This window comes from Pleurodeles waltl, chromosome 6 (assembly GCF_031143425.1).
Source record: "Pleurodeles waltl isolate 20211129_DDA chromosome 6, aPleWal1.hap1.20221129, whole genome shotgun sequence".
In the NCBI taxonomy this organism is placed as follows: domain Eukaryota; kingdom Metazoa; phylum Chordata; class Amphibia; order Caudata; family Salamandridae; genus Pleurodeles; species Pleurodeles waltl.
This window is the reverse complement of record NC_090445.1, coordinates 1562301337-1562317526: the sequence shown is the minus strand read 5'-3', so window position 1 is coordinate 1562317526 and position 16190 is coordinate 1562301337. Positions and strand designations below refer to the sequence as shown.

General features: G+C 49.9%; 1 protein-coding gene across 2 annotated transcripts in view; it reads right to left on the bottom strand.

Annotated features, from left to right (window-relative positions):
* Window positions 1–931: 931 nt before the first annotated feature.
* The window catches only part of MFN2 (mitofusin 2), a 138201-nt gene continuing 122942 nt past the window's right edge, over window positions 932–16190 (bottom strand). For both annotated transcript variants that reach the window (XM_069241259.1, XM_069241260.1), the window contains exons 17-18: window positions 1865–1999; window positions 932–1140 (exon numbers count right to left, since the gene is read on the bottom strand). In XM_069241259.1, the coding sequence (XP_069097360.1) occupies window positions 1071–1140; window positions 1865–1999 (205 nt within the window). In that variant the 3' untranslated portion in view covers window positions 932–1070. The remainder of the gene's footprint in view (window positions 1141–1864; window positions 2000–16190) is intronic.

Here is a 16190-nt window from a genome sequence, read left to right as displayed (position 1 = left end):
TTATATATTGGCAACTGGAAATGTAGGGCATCTGGTTATTAAATAGAAAAATTATCATAATAAATATCTGACTAAAGATCCAATGTACTCAGTGCAGTAAAGCATAAATTATCCCTGTCAAGCCATCGTGAGAAGTCTCCAACTGAAACCAATGTTACTTTCTTTCCCTAGGCAGGAAAGCAAAATCTGCCCTTTGCCATGAAATTTCACTGGTACCAAAAGAGACCAATCCCAAGCGATATAAACACATTTGGCAAAAGAAAACAGACCAAAAACACAATACGCCAGGTCAGTGGTTTCACTCTGTGTAAGCACATGTCCTGTGCTGATGCCCAGTGCCCACAAGCAGTACCTTTGAAGTGCAGTATGTAATTTAAAAAAGTGTGAAGTAGCTACGACTGAAAAGTTGGTATAAGGGAAGACGCTTCACACCCCTGCACAAATGGAAAGTAAGGTTATGAAATAGGAATGAAAAATGCTTTGGGAGAATTTACAGCTTAGCCATTGTCTGTAATCCACAGGTGAGTTCAACAATAAACTGTCTGGTGGAGCACTGCTTGTCTACCCAGAACCCTACTAAGGAATTAATAGGGTCCCTGTAGTCGGCATGAATGTCAAAGTCAAGGGATGTTTCACAAGACACTGCAGTTTTCGCGTGTAAGTGTCTCTTCCAAACCTGGGTATGGTAAATACCGAAAACAAAGCAGAGGACACATTTAACCGCAGGAGCATGAAGTTTAACATCTGGCATCAGGAAAGGGGGTCAGACAAACATTTCATTTTTCCTTCCTGGCCAGAACTCTAGGATTGGTAGCAATTATAGAGTAAGTGCACAGCTACCTTTTGCGCTCTCCTCATTCTGCCTAACAGTCATGGCATTGGCCATGTTCATCAACCAAAAAAGAACACTTACAAGTCACCAACATTTAAATAAAAACAGTATTTACACTTTGAGGCAACACACATTAATAAACTGTTGTTGATCCTCTACAGGGATCCAATGTCTCCTGTTTGTTGCAAGGCCCTATGTTCCCTTAGTGCGTCTCCAGATGTTGCTTTATGATACTCTTTTACCGACTCTGCTCCAAGTACTGATTAGTGAACATGTTCAGCTCGCTGTCCAGCCATCCTGCCTTATTCCTGTAAGACAAATAATCAAGATTCACAAGTTGTCACATATTGCCACTTTCCAAATTAATACATTTACCTCTGCAGGTGAATATCCTCTTTTACCTGCACTATACCAAGGTTCTGACATCCTGAAAAGGAACCCTCAATCACACTGAACTCTCCTCCAGCCAGTCACCCCACATGTCAGTCTGTTGCATCATTCTGGAAAGAACATCTAATGACTTTTTTACACCTTGTCTTGCACTTGACTAAAGGTGCACGCTCGAACATTCAAAGTAAACTAAATTCTGAAGCATAGAGAAAAATACCTGATTGGTATCACTGTACAGTAAATATGTAATATTAGATTAAAGCAGGGATATGTAATAAACACTTCCAGCATCAAAGGAATATAGCAGTACCATAAAGGTATGGTCAATGTTAAGGCAGCACGGGTTACGATAGCATCTTAATGTGTCCTGCTTCAACTGCTTTTTATTTGATAATGTAAATTTATCTCCACTGCCTGTCTGTGGGAAGAATGTCTGAGACATACAGAACAAAAATATTTGGAGGTTTTCCAGCACATAGTATTAATTTTTCACAAGACAGGGAAAAAAATCAAGTGCTTCCTAGATGCTTAAAAAGATTTGTTATGCAATGAGACTCAGCACTCCAGCATTAAAGAGTTTTACTATTATTGAAGTGCCAGAGTGTAACAACTGAATAGACAGATGCAAAGAATGCCACTCACCTGAGAAGTTTGGCTTTACTCTGTAGCGAATCTAAGATTTCAATCTTCTTACTCAAAGTGGTCACTTCTTGCTCCAGATTCTCACGTGTTACATCAACCTGCTGACACAGGTGGACAAACGTACCAGCCAGTTCTCTAGGAGACAGAAAAAAATGACAATTGCGAATTACCTTCCACTTTGAAACGTGAGAACCCAAGATTTGGATCTATATTTGTAAAATGCTATAGCACTGATTAGAAGAGGAATACACTTTAATTTCTGTGACAAAATTTCAAATGTATCTGCCTGTACGCCCATTGGGCTTCTTATCACTGAAAGGAAACAGCGTAAATATGACTCAAGTTAATGAGCTTTACCAGGAAGAACAATATTGAAATTCTTGCCTGGTTGTAGGAAGACAGACATATATATGTATATTCACTGGGAAAAAAAAAAAGGTTACAAGGAAGTTGTAGTTAGGAAACAGAATAAAAATAAAAAAAACAGAGAAATTCAGCTGTTGGAGTTATTGTAAGTAACTCATGCCCTAATGCCCCCTTACTTTTTCCTGCATGGGCCGGCCCCAGGGAGGTGGTGACCCCACTCCTTCATTTCCAATTTGTCATTGGTCCCAGGGACAGGTATGCATGGCACCCACATATTTGTTTAATGTAGCCCTGGGGAGGTGGTAGTCCCTGGGGGACTTGCCTGTGGCACCCCTATTAATTTATTGTTTCTTGCCCTGGGGAGGTGGTAGTCCCTGAGGGGTCCGCACGGCACACGCAAATTTGTAAAATGTTGCCCCAGCAAAGTGGTGGTCCCGGGGTTTCTAAGAGCCTTAGGGGGGAGCCCGTGCGTCCCCTTCTTATTTATAATAGTGACCATGCCGCTGGGGCCTGGATCACCCAGGGACAAAATTTAAACCAATCGTGGGAGATCGTGCTTTTTTTTTTTTTTTTTAACAATTTATGGTGAAATGCGCAAATATTTGAACATTTCACTGTGCATTTTTAAAAAAATGCTTTTTTTCCCCTAGGCAGGGTCCCAGGGGGACCTCTGGACCATGCCTAAGGTACTCCTGCCATGTCCCTTTCCTCCCCCCCCCCCCCGCGAGCATGTTGGGAGCCCGGTGGAGACCTTGCACAGAGTTGAACAGCCTACGATTGGGGCAAGAAGAGGGAGCGCTCCCGCCCTGAGGGGCTGCGGCCAGACAGATTACCCTCAGCGACAAGACAACGTGTGCCAGCAGGCACAGGTGACATTGGCCGTGCCTGAGGCCTGCCCTACACGCAAGGCTTGATAGTGGCGTTATGTGGGGGCAGCGTCACTGGATTTCATACAGGAGCTGGGAGAAGGCCCCATTCCTTGACATCCCCCAGAGTTTGGAACAAGGAGCACACCCGCAAGGCTGCAGCAGCTCAGCCACTGCATTGAGGGCATGGATCGAAGTATTAAGGCTTGGAAGATATAAAGGGTATGGAAGTCTGGCCGACTGGTGGCCCAGGTGCCACGCTGTGAATGGTGTGGGGACGATGTCTGTGAGCTGCTGGGACTGCTAATGTCCCGGGGATTTTAATGCAGACACTTGTGGGGCCACAGCCGGGGATATAATGGCCACAGCTGGCGAGAGAGTGGAGAGCTGAACACTGCCATGGGCTGCAAGCACCCCAGGAACTTGGGGAGATCCTGAGGCACTTAAGAGACACCTGGATGACACAAATGGAGCAGAAGTCGGAGGGAGTTTAAATGAGCACTTGCAGTAGGGACAGCAGTCCCAGGATGAACAAAGCAGTCTCCAGTTGTTTGACCTCCCGGATGGGCCCTTAGGGTGGCGTGGGAAAGTGAAACACGTTAGACAGCAAGGTGAGGAGCACAGGTCTTGGAAGGACTGGCTGTGGCTGGGTGGGCCCCGTCACCATGGCTAGAAGTGGTCGGAACAATCTTAGGGGTGGGGCTAAATTCAAAGGGCACATCCTCAAGTCGCCCCGGGACTTGGTGCGGAGGCCGTATGGAGGAATACTATGTACTGGTGCGGTGACAGGCAGGTGGTACCGGCTGGTGCAAAGAAACCTCAACAGAAAGCCTGAGGGTGCTGAAGGCCGGTTGCAGTGCAATAATCTACACTTGGTGGGATTTCTGGAGGGCCCTTCAGGAGGGCTCTTCATGGAAAACTGGTTTATGAAGACCCTCAGACCACTGTGGCTGTCTAATTTCTTTTCAGAGGAGAGAGCTCATAGAACACTAGCGGTGGTGCTGCTCCCAGGAACACCCAAACAGGTCATGAGAGATCATCTTTTAAACTACCCCAACGCTATCTTTCGGCATGTGCGCACATCCAGCCCCCTCACCCCCCACCAAGGTATGACGATAAGCACATTTTCAATTAGCCTGACTACACTCACAGGGTTCAGGCTCTACGCAACAACTTCCTATCTGTAAAACAAACTGAGACCACAGCATCAAATACAGCTGGTTATTCCCTGCCAAACTGCAGTATGATGGCCGTGTTCACTTCTATGAATTCCCCACACAAGGTAATAATTGATTGGCTGGATGCTCTGGGATGGAAGAGTAGAGCTGGTACTCCTAGGAGACAGAAGTCTCGGATGGGCACGGCGTGACGTTCTACCTGTAACAGAAGGACACAGCTGGAGAATGTGGAGGAGTGGGATGTCCCTGCTGGTGATTAAATTCTTGTGTGCCTGGTGAGGGAAGCTGGTTCTTTATACAGTATTCTAAAATGAGGTATACTGTGCAAAGTCCAAGGGTTCCCCCATAGGTGGACAAGGGCTTGCTCTAACAAACCCAAGGTGCTCTCTTAGGGGCTAGTGTGGTCGAGCAGCCTTAGGCTTATCAGAGAGGTGTGTTAATTTACTATAGGCAAACAGTCAAATGATCCACACGACTGAATAAGGAGATCCCTGCAATTTATAAAAATACTATATATATATATATATATATATATATATATATATATATAACACACACACACACACACACACACACACACATACATACATACATATTTAGGCACAAGAATCAATACGATCAAGTAAGTACGTGTTGTAATATGAATTTATACAGTTTTGAAAAGTAGACAGTGCAATTTTCTCAAGCTGCAAAGTTACCGAAACTGCCAGACTCAAGGTGAGTATAGAGCAGGGTCGTAGAACAAGGGGGTTCATTTCCTGTGATGCTCAGAGACATGAGGACACCTTTCGTCCTCTTCTCCACGGTCTGGGACAGCCGAGTGCAAAGGTGCAGTGGACTGTCTGGTTTCTGTCACCGGAGGTGGTCGCTGTAGAGGGACTGCAAAAGAGGCTGCAGGCATCATCGGAAAGTCCACAGTGAGCGAACACAAGGAAGGCTTCGTCTGTGGAGGGTCTGGCAATCACGCTGACACCGTTGGCCCAATTTAGCTCTGGCTAGAAGCCATGGTTGCAGTGGTGCTATCAGCTGTTGGGGCTTGGCGGTCCAGGTTCCTCTCAGTTCGTTTCGGAATGCCTGCAAGATGCAGTGGAACAAATCCGCTGTTCCACAAGAGTTCCTGGTTCTTGGGTGAAGACTGGCATTCCTCCCATGCTTTTGGCGCAGCTGCAGGACGAGGCGCCTTTGGCACGATTTTCGAAGTCAGCTGGTAGGTTTGGCGCCGAGTAAGTCACTGATCTTCAGTTCTTGCTTTTGCATCTCTTCAGTGTCCTCCGCTTCAGGTGTGCAGGATCTGCTTTTTTGATGTCAAGGGCTTCTCATCCCTGGTGGTCTAGTGGCCATCACAAGTATCTCTCTCTCTCTCTCCTTCACTCTTGCTTCTTTACTTCTGCCTTTTCTTTCACTCCTTTTTTTTTTTTTACTTGTTGGCTCCTTTTCTGTCTTTTCCTGACCCTCTCGTTCCCGCGCCGCTCCTGCCCCTGTGGCCCTGCCCCCTTCTCCCATCCCCCTGTGAAGTGCCTTTCCCGACTCCGCGCCTCCCAGCTGAGCGGACTCCCCGCCCCCTCCCCTTCTTAATGGCGGCTGCGTGCAGTTGCACGCCAAACGCGAGCCAGTCTGCGCCCAGTGCCAAAAATCCTGGATCTCCATCAAGCCATTTCCTGGCCAGCATCCATTACGATGCAGTGACTCTCCACTGCCTTAACACCGGATGTCTAAGCGACTGCTGCACCACATCCCCCAAGGTCACCCATGGACGTTTTTTGTGCAGGAACTGCAACTTCAGTGCGGGCCACGACAAGCAGAAGGCACCCCCTCGCCCGGAAACACCAACACCCACCACAACCCCATCAACTGCCTCCTCCTGAACATCCGCTCCCTCCACAAGCACGCCACCGAACTCTGGGATTTGATCGTCACCGCCTGACTGGACATCGCCTTCCTACTGAGACCTGGACCAACCACACCTCGGGACCGGACATCGCCATCTCAGATGGAAACAGCATCCTAAGCATCCCGCCCAGGCGGAGGACTCATACACAAATCCTCACTACCAATTCAGAAAAACAGTGCACCACCATGGAACACCTTCACTTCCTGGTCCACACCGATCACAACTCCTACATCCGCGGCACCCTGGTCTACAGACCACTCGGCCACCGCCCAGCATTCATTGATGACATTGTAGGCATCGCCACCCCCCAGGCTCTGGCATCCAACGACTACCTCCTCCTCGGTGACCTGAACTTTCACCTCGAGGACCACAACAATCCAAACACCACCGCTCTACTCGACAGCCTCACCACCGTCGGCCTCAGACAGCTAATCCCCATGCCCACGCACATTGCAGGATACACACTGGACCCCATCTTCACCTCAAGCAACCGGAAAGACCATCTCCACCCCAGACTGGACGACCACCGCTGCGCCTACACTTCACAATCAGTGCATCCCAGTAGCCGCATCCGCACCCCCAGAACACCCCACAGGAAATGGAACGAAATAACCAACGAGCAACTCTTGCCAGATCCCTCCCTCCGATGACACCAACACCGCAGCAAGCAATCTCAATGCATGGATCACTGAAAAAATTAGCTCCCGTCCCTCTGACATTGGCCAAGCGCATACAAAAGAAAGCCAGCTGGTTCACCACCAAACTCCAACAATCCAAATGCACCTGCAGGCACCTAGAGAAAAAATGGAGGAACAGCCAAACCAGAAAATACCATGCCTCCTTCAGAGCCGCAGCCGCCATCCACCGCAGACACATCAAGAACACAAGAAAGAACACATTCTGGGAACGCATCACCTCCTCCACACACAACACAAAGTAACTTTTCTCAATCACCAATGAGTTCACAAATCCCCCCTCCAAAGCTACCAGCATCCCCCAGCAAGACCTCTGCGACAAACTTGCCACCTTCTTCCACTGCAAGACCCAAGACTTTTAGGCAGCTTCCGCCTGGAAAATCAACCCAGCGCCAGAACCTATGACGACACCCCCCAAACTCCCCCACCCACCCCCAGAACCTACTGTAGGAAAATGCCACTGTTGTCATGGTCATAGCACACTTTTTGCCTAGAGTTGATGCCAGCTTTGATTGGAAGTGTGCTGGGACCCTGCTAACCAGGCTCCAGCACCGATGTTCTTTCCCTAAAACTGTACCTTTGTTTCCACAATTGGTACAGCCTGGGCACACAGATAAGTCCCTTGTAAAAGGTACTCCAGGAACCAAGGGCAGTGTGGCCAGGGAAGGTCCCTAAGGGCTGCTGAATATAATATGCCACCCCTCACTCAGTACATGCACACTGCTTTGAAGCTTGTGTGTGCTAGTGGGGAGAAAAGACAAAGTCGACATGGCACCCCCTCAGGATGCCATGCCCACAAACCACTGCCTGTGGCATAGGTAAGTCACCCCTCTAGCAGGCCTTTCAGCCCTAAGCAGGGTGCACCATACCACAAGTGAGGGCATAAGCTGCAGGAGCGCTACGCACCTACAGTGTCCAAGTCAATTCTTAGACATTGTAAATGCAGTGTGACCATATAAGGAAATGGTCTGGGAGGTTGTCAAAACGAACTCCACAGTTCCATAATGGCTACACTGAATACTGGGAAGTTTGGTATCAAACTTCGCAGCACAATAAACTCACACTGATGCCAGTGTTCGATTTATTAAAAAATGCACACAGAGGGCATCTTAGAGATACCCCCTGTATTTTACCCAGTCCTCCGGTGTAGGACTGACTGGTCTGTGCCAGCCTGCCACTAAGAGATGAGTTTCTGACTCCCTGGGGTGAAAGCCTTGGTGCTCTGAGGCCAGGAACAAAGCCTGCTCTGGGTGGAGGTGCTTCACACCTTCCCCCTGCAGGAACTATAACACTAACACATGGAGGCTCAGGCCTCATGTTACAGTGTCCCAGGGAACTCTAGCTAGTGGAGATGCCCAACCCCACTTTGGGCGGCCAGTTCGGCAGGAAACTTAAAAAAAAAAAAAAAAAAAACAAGGAGGAGTGAACACTTCAGCTGGGACCACCCCTAAGGTGTACCGAGCTGGAAGTGACCCCGCCCCTTCAGAATCCTCCATCTTGGTTTGGAAGACAGTAACCAATAGGGATAGGAATGTGCCCCCCTCCCCAAAGGGAGTGGACACAAAGAGGATGTAGCCACCCTCAGGAACAGTAGCCATTGGCTACTGCCCTCGGACCCCTGAAAACACACCTAAATGTTGTATTTAAGGGCTCCCTAAACCAAGCTAGTCAGATTCCTGACGACCTCAAGAAAGAAGAAGGACTGCTGATTTGAAAACCCAGCAGAGAAGGAGACAACAACTGACTCAGCCCCAGCCCTACCGGTCGGTCTCCTGCTTCAAAGAACCTGCAGAAGAAAAGCACAGCATCCTGCAGGTCCAGCAACCCCTAAAAAACCTCCTGAGGACTGCCTGTATCACAGAGGATCAAGAAACTCCCCAGGACAGCGGTCCTGTCCAAAAGAAAACCATAAGAAACTGCTTCTAAATGACTCCCACACCTCAATCCAGAAGCGTGAGTCCTAACCACTCTGCATCCGACGCCCACGGCCCGAGTCCAAGTGGCCCAACCGATCAGAGAGGACCCCCAGGCGAAAGCAACCAAAAGCCTACCCTGGGTTGACCTCTCCACCCCTCCACGACGATGCCTGCAGAGGGAATCCTGAGGACCCCCTGACCATGACTGCCCGGGACGACGCCTGGAGAAACACTGCACCCGTAGCCCCCAGACTCTAGAAAAACCGGCACCAGTGCAGCAACGAACAACAGGCAGCCCTCTTTCCTGTTCGACCATTTGTGTGCCCAAGACACCCGCCTGGACCTCACCTGCAGCCCCTGGGGTCCCCTCATAGAGTTTCATTGGAAACCGGATGCCCTGTTTGCACCCTGCCGCCCTTGCTGCTGAGGGTGTGGGATTGGTGCCTACGTGGGGCCCCTCCAGTGCTCTTCTAATCCCTCCTGGTCTGCCCTCTGAGCCGCGAGTACTTACCTGCCGGAAGACCAAATTCTGTGTACCCCCCCGTCTCCATAGCAGCCCACGTTAAAATTGCTCAACTTTCACCTCTGCACCCGACCGGCCCCAGGTTGCTGGTGGAGGGTGTTTGGGATTTAACCTGAACCCCCAACGGTGGACTACCTATAACCCGGAGACTGGAACTGAAAGTCGTGTACTTACCTTTAAAACTTTACTTCATTTTCTTCCCCCAGGAACTGTTCAGAAAATGCACTGTCTATTCTTAAAATAGATACCCTCTTGTGCATTTGTTGTACACACACACAGGCAATAAATGGGGAACACACACTCAAAGACAATTCCAGGCCAATAGGTTTTTATATAGAAAAATATATTTTCTTAGTTTATTTTAAGAACCACAGGCTAAAGATTTACACACAATACTTCAAATGAAAGGTACTTCACTTAGGAACTTTGAATTAGAAAAATAGCATATACAGTTTTCACACAAATGGCAATAAGCTATTTTAAAACTAGACAGTGCAATTTTCAACAGTTCCTGGGGGAGGTAAGTGTTTGTTAGATTTGCAGGTAAGTAAACCATCTACAGGGTTCAAAGTTGGGTCCAAGGTAGCCCACCGTTGGGGGTTCAGAGCAACCCCAAAGTTACCACACCAGCAGCTCAGGGCCAGTCAGGTGCAGAGGTCCAGTCTGCCAGCAGGTAAGTACCCGCGTCTTCGGAGGGCAGACCAGGGGGGTTTTGTAGGGCACTGGGGGGGGGGGGGGGGGGGTAGACACGACAAGTCAGCACAGAAAGTACACCCTCAGCTGCACGGGGGCGGCCGGGTGCAGTGTGCAAACAGGCGTCAGGTTCACAATAGGATTCAATGGGAGACCAAGGGGTCTCTTCAGCAATGCGGGCAGGCAAGGGGGGTACTCCTCGGGGTAGCCACCACCTGGGCAAGGGAGAGGGCCACCTGGGGGTCGCTCCTGCACTGGAGGTCGGATCCTTCCGGTCCTGGGGGCTGCGGGTGCAGTGTCTTTACCAGGCGTCGGGTCTTTGAAGCAGGCATGGTCGGTCAGGGGGAGCCTCAGGATTCCCTCTGCAGGCGTCGCTATGGGGGCTTGGGGGCTCAGGGGGGTCAACTTTGGCTACTCACGGTCTCGTAGTCGCCGGGGAGTCCTCCCTGTGGTGTTTGTTCTCCACAAGTCGAGCCGGGGGCGTCGGGTGCAGAGTGCAAAGTCTCACGCTTCCGGCGGGAAACGTGTGTTGTTTAAAAGTTGCTTAGTTGTTGCAAAGTTGCAGTCTTTGGGAACAGAGCCGCTGTCCTCGGGAGTTCTTGGTCCTTCTAGATGCAGGGTAGTCCTCTGAGGTTTCAGAGGTTGCTGGACCCTGTGGAACGCGTCGCTGGAGCAGTGTCTTTAGAAGTGGGGAGACAGGCCGGTAGAGCTGGGGCCAAAGCAGTTGATGTCTCCGTCTTCTCTGCAGGTTTTCAGCTCAGCAGTCCTCCTTCTTCTTAGGTTGCAGGAATCTATCTTGCTAGGTTCTGGGAGCCCCTAAATACTCAATTTAGGGGTGTGTTTAGGTCTGGGGGGTTAGTAGCCAATGGCTACTAGCCCTGAGGGTGGCTACACCCTCTTTGTGCCTCCTCCCTGAGGGGAGGGGGGCACATCCCTAATCCTATTGGGGGAATCCTCCATCTGCAAGATAGAGGATTTATAACAGTCAGAGTCACCTCAGCTCAGGACACCTTAGGGGTTGTCCTGACTGGCCAGTGACTCCTCCTTGTTTTTCTCATCATCTCCCCTGGACTTGCCGCCAAAAGTGGGGGCTGTGTCCAGGGGGCGGGCATCTCCACTAGATGGAGTGCCCTGGGGCATTGTAACATGAAGCCTGAGCCTTTGAGGCTCACTGCTAGGTGTTACAGTTCCTGCAGGGGGGAGGTGTGAAGCACCTCCACCCAGAACAGGCGTTGTTTCTGTCCTCAGAGAGCACAAAGGCTCTCACCACATGGGGTCAGAAACTCGTCTCTCAGCAGCAGGCTGGCACAGACCAGTCAGTTTTGCACTGAACAATTGGGTAAAATACAGGGGGCATCTCTAAGATGCCCTCTGTGTGCATTTTTTAATAAATCCAACACTGGCATCAGTGTGGGTTTATTATTGTGAGAAGTTTGATACCGAACTTCCCAGTATTCAGTGTAGCCATTATGGAGCTGTGGAGTTCGTTTTTGACGGACTCCCAGACCATATACTCTTATGGCTACCCTGCATTTACAATGTCTAAGCTTTTGCTTAGACACTGTAGGGGCATAGTGTTCATGCACCTATGCCCTCACCTGTGGTATAGTGCACCCTGCCTTAGGGCTGTAAGGCCTGCTAGAGGGGTGACTTACTTATGCCATAGGCAGTGTGAGTTTGGCATGGCACCCTGAGGGGAGTGCCATGTCGACTTAGTCATTTTCTCCCCACCAGCACACACAAGCTGGCAAGCAGTGTGTCTGCGCTGAGTGAGGGGTTCCTAGGGTGGCATAAGACATGCTGCAGCCCTTAGAGACCTTCCCTGGCATCAGGGCCCTTGGTACCAGGGGTACCAGTTACAAGGGACTTACCTGGGTGCCAGGGTTGTGCCAATTGTGGAGACAATGGTACATTTTAGGTGAAAGAACACTGGTGCTGGGGCCTGGTTCGCAGGGTCCCAGCACACTTCTCAGTCAAGTCAGCATCAGGCAAAAAGTCGGGGGTAATTGCAACAGGGAGCCATTTCCTTACACAAGCCCCCCCCCAGCCCACAGGCCAGGAGACTCAGCCAAAGCTGGGAGAGTCTTCCTAGTCTGTCAGGCGAGGAAGAGTAGAGGAAATAGGCTGGTTTGTTGCAGGGCCTACTCTGCCTTACATCCTCCTGTTCAGGTCATTCCCTCTGGGGAACTGACCCACTTCCACAGTGATAGGACCTAGTCTGAATTGCCTCTTGTCTGTGCTTTTAATGTCTTCACCCATTCTCTCTATTTTGGGGTTAGAGGTATCCACCTCTGCTAATCTTATGTTAGCCAGGGTCACCCCTAGCTTACCCAAAGAGGTTACCCAGAGCTGGAGTAACCCCACCATGACCAATAGGGTCAGGGGGCCTAACCTGCTATTTGGCATGGGGTTAGACCACCATGCCAAGGATAGTGCAGCCATAAAGGCTAAAACCCAGCAGAGGCAACTGACAGCTGTCAGTGCCCAGAACCACACCTTTAGCTCTTCACCTACAAGGGAAGGGGCTAAGTTACAGGCTTCTTTGGGTTCAGGGTGCCTGTCTGCTTTGTTAGAGTGGAGGGTTACTACATCTTGTAGTAAACACCCTTCTCCCACTCTTTCTTCTGTTATCTTAAAAACTGTTTACTTGACTAAAGTGAAACAAAGTTACATTGATGTCTATGCTAAGTACTTACCTGCAACAGTATTTGCTTCCAAACTAAATCTTGTGGTTCTAGTAATAAAGTAACAAATATATTTTTCTATATAAAATCCTTTTGGTCTGGAGTTAAGTCATTGAGTGTGTGTTTCTGCTATTGCTTGTGTGTGTACAACAAATGCTTAACACTGTCCTCTGATAAGCCTAACTGCTCGACCACACTACCACAAATAGAGCATTAGTATTATCTATTATTGCCTCTTTCAAGCCTCTAGGGACCCCCTGGACTCTGTGCACACTAGATCTCATTTTGATATAGTATAGACAGCTTCCTACAATGGCAAATTCTGCTGCCAACTGGTCCATGATGTCCCAAGGGACTGGGAAGCTTTTCAGACAGAGGAGGGGGCGGGGGTGAGCTTGGCGGCCCGCTGACTCCCTTATCCAAGAGGTCGATGGATCCCACGTCCACGCAGGGGCAGTGCAGCATGTGCGGGTAGGTGGCTCAGTGGAAATTGACACGGTTGGGTGCCCCTTCTGTAGCCACGAAAGGAGGACTGAGGGGGGCGAGGAGCAGCTGCGAGGCCAAGGGACCGAGCCGTAGCCCAGAAATCTTTAATGCCTTAGAGGGCTGAGTCCACCTTGTCTCCGAAAAGACAAGTGCCATCAAAGGGCATGTCCATCAAGGATTGATGGACATCCCCTGAAAAGCCAGACGTCCTCAACCAGGCGTGGCATCTCAGTGCCACTGTTGATGCAACCAATCTGCCCAGTGAGTCGGTCGTATCCAGTCAATAATGAATCATGAACTTGGCTGCGTCTCTCCCATCTGTCATGGCTTGGGAGAGAACATTCTGGGCCTCTTCCGGAACTTGGGGCAGCACTTCTGCGACTGTATCCCAGAGAGTAGGGGAATAGCGACCCAAAAGGCATGTGGTGTTAATGGACCACAGCGCTAGACAGGCAGAAGAAAACATCTTCTTCCCTAAGTTGCCCAGTCTTTTTGATTCCCTGTGTGGGGCAGCTGTAGGGAATGCGCCAGAGGATGAAGAAGCCTGGATGACAAGGCTCTCAGGCGTAGAGTGTTGGGTGAGGAAATTTGTGTCATTCGTGCAGGCCAGTGGAGGTGGGCAATCATCCTATTCAGAGGAACCCCTATGCTGGGTTTGGACCAGGTCCCAGGTAGGACGGCCGTAAGTGCTTCGCTGAAGAGAAGAAGTTCAGAGTTGGAGGCCCCAGGATGAAGCACTTAGGCCTGACCCCCACAGAAGGAAGCTCGAGGTTCAAAACCTCAGCCGCCCCTCTCACCACCATAGAATAAGACGCTCCATCCTCTGTAGCCACTGTACAGGAAGAGAACATGTAGTATCAGGGGAGGTGTCCAACCCACTGGCATCACCCAAATCCTGCCCCCAATCCAGTTCAGGTTCAAGCTGGTCTTCTAAAGGGTCCAGCGACTCCTCTATACTATCCCCATATCCTACCCATAGCAATAGGGTTCAGGATCAACCCTGGGTAGAGCAGAGCCCATGGAAAACAGTATCGGCGCCGAGTGACGTTGTTCTGGCTCCGGGTCCTCGGGAATGAGTATAAGATTGACATCGATTGGGGGCCCAATCAGTGCCGGGAGCGTCAACGTCTGACCTGAAGCCAGGGAAGGTCGAGTTGGCACAACCGGCGTCGGGACGCATACAGAAGCGGATCCTGAGGTGCCCTCCGGAATTGAGACCGAAGTCGCTGACTTTGAACCAGTGGGGGCACTCACTGACTTCCCTGGGCCCGAAGGTGCAGAGGATGGGTCGGGCTGCCCAAATATGAGGCACATGGCCTCATAGAACTCCTTTAGTTGGGCAAGGGTAGCCCAAGCTCCCGGAAATTCGGGGAGGCGTTGAGCGGACCAGACTGAGGCTCCAAAGATGGAGACCTAGAGCGGCGACGCTCTTACCACATCATGTCGTGCGAGCGACGGGGCGAAGTCGAAGAACGTTTTGTCTTCTTTGACGACTTCTTCCTACTCGAATGTCCAGATGACTTGGACGAAGAACGATGGTGGTGAATCTGTGACCGGTCTCCTGACTTTCCTCTCAAACAGGACCGGGAACAACGCAGAGTTGAGTGTTGCGCCGCCCTGAGCTTCAGGGACAGCTCCCTCAAAGCTTTCGGGTTCATCGCCTGACACTCAGAGAACAACTTTGGGTCGTGGTCAAGCTCCAAACACCAGAGGCACATGAGGTGCGGATCCGTCCCCAACATCATGCAGTGACAGGAGTCACAAGGCTTGAATCCGGTCTTATGGGACATCCATCGACGCAGCAAAACTCGTCAAAAACAAATTTGACAAAATGTCGCAGTTAGTCAAAAAATGACTGGGGTAGCTCTTCTACAGATCTGCACATACGCTGGCGCGGAAAGAAAAGAACCGACATCAGCATGCCATGGTGGCACCTATATACGACCGCAACGTCATCACAGAGACCACGACGACACCCGCGGAGTCGACCGACACCACCTAACGTCGCATAGGGGTACTGCTCGAAGAAAAAAAAAATCTATGGATCTAGTCTGATGCCTGGGGAAATTCAATGGTAAGCAATCTACAACTAGAAGTCTCGATCAGATTGGTGGTTTGAGACGATTTGGCCGGGACTCAACCTCTCTCTACTTCCTTAAGAAAACCACCGCTTGATCCAGAATGTAAGTTTCCCCCTTGCCAGATTGAGAGAGCACTTGCACGAGCAAATACGGTTATCTTCACAAGGAGCCTTCTGTTTAGTAAGTCACTCTATTAAAAGAACAACCAGACCTTTTAGATTATCTAATTTACGGTGCAGGGAATTAAGGTCAGTTCAGTTGCGAAATACGGGGGGAATTCAGATTGTGGTCCTCTGGAGGCGTGTCAACGGCCCAACTCACCAGCAAAACAGTGTGTTGACTAGACACCTCCTCAACCACTAAACCATAGTATCTGTTGGCACATGATACATTAGGGACTACATTTATTACAGGTGATAGTGGTAGTCCAGATGGAGAAGGTGAGGGGTCACTGACAGGTATTTCCCCAGCTGCAGAAACAGCCCCTCAGTGTTAGGCACAGGTTTAATACCACTTTTCTTAAATATGTCAGGGACTTTGGTTGCACCCTTTTTGGCTTTAGTAATTACAGTGTCAGTTCTGATATTAGATTCCACTTCCTTGATTAAAAGATCAATATTATCAAGAGTGCAGATCCTGCTCGCAGACATATTTGAGCAGGAACCAGCTGAGGCAGGTTTCTTGGATCTTTTCGCATACGTCTTGGGCAGCTGAAATGCCTTTTGCTTCTTCATTTCACAACCAACATATACTAGCCACCAATGCCAAAAGTAATTTGGTGCATAAAAAAAAACAAAAAACTACTAAAGTTAAAATACACTTAGACTCACAGAGCTTCTTCAGGACCTCCCCAGGATCCAGATGAAGGGGAATGGGCCTGGCCCGGCCTCTGGGCGATGACCGTCCGGTCTTGGCCCAGGCACAATCCTGGGAATGTCCCAGGCTGC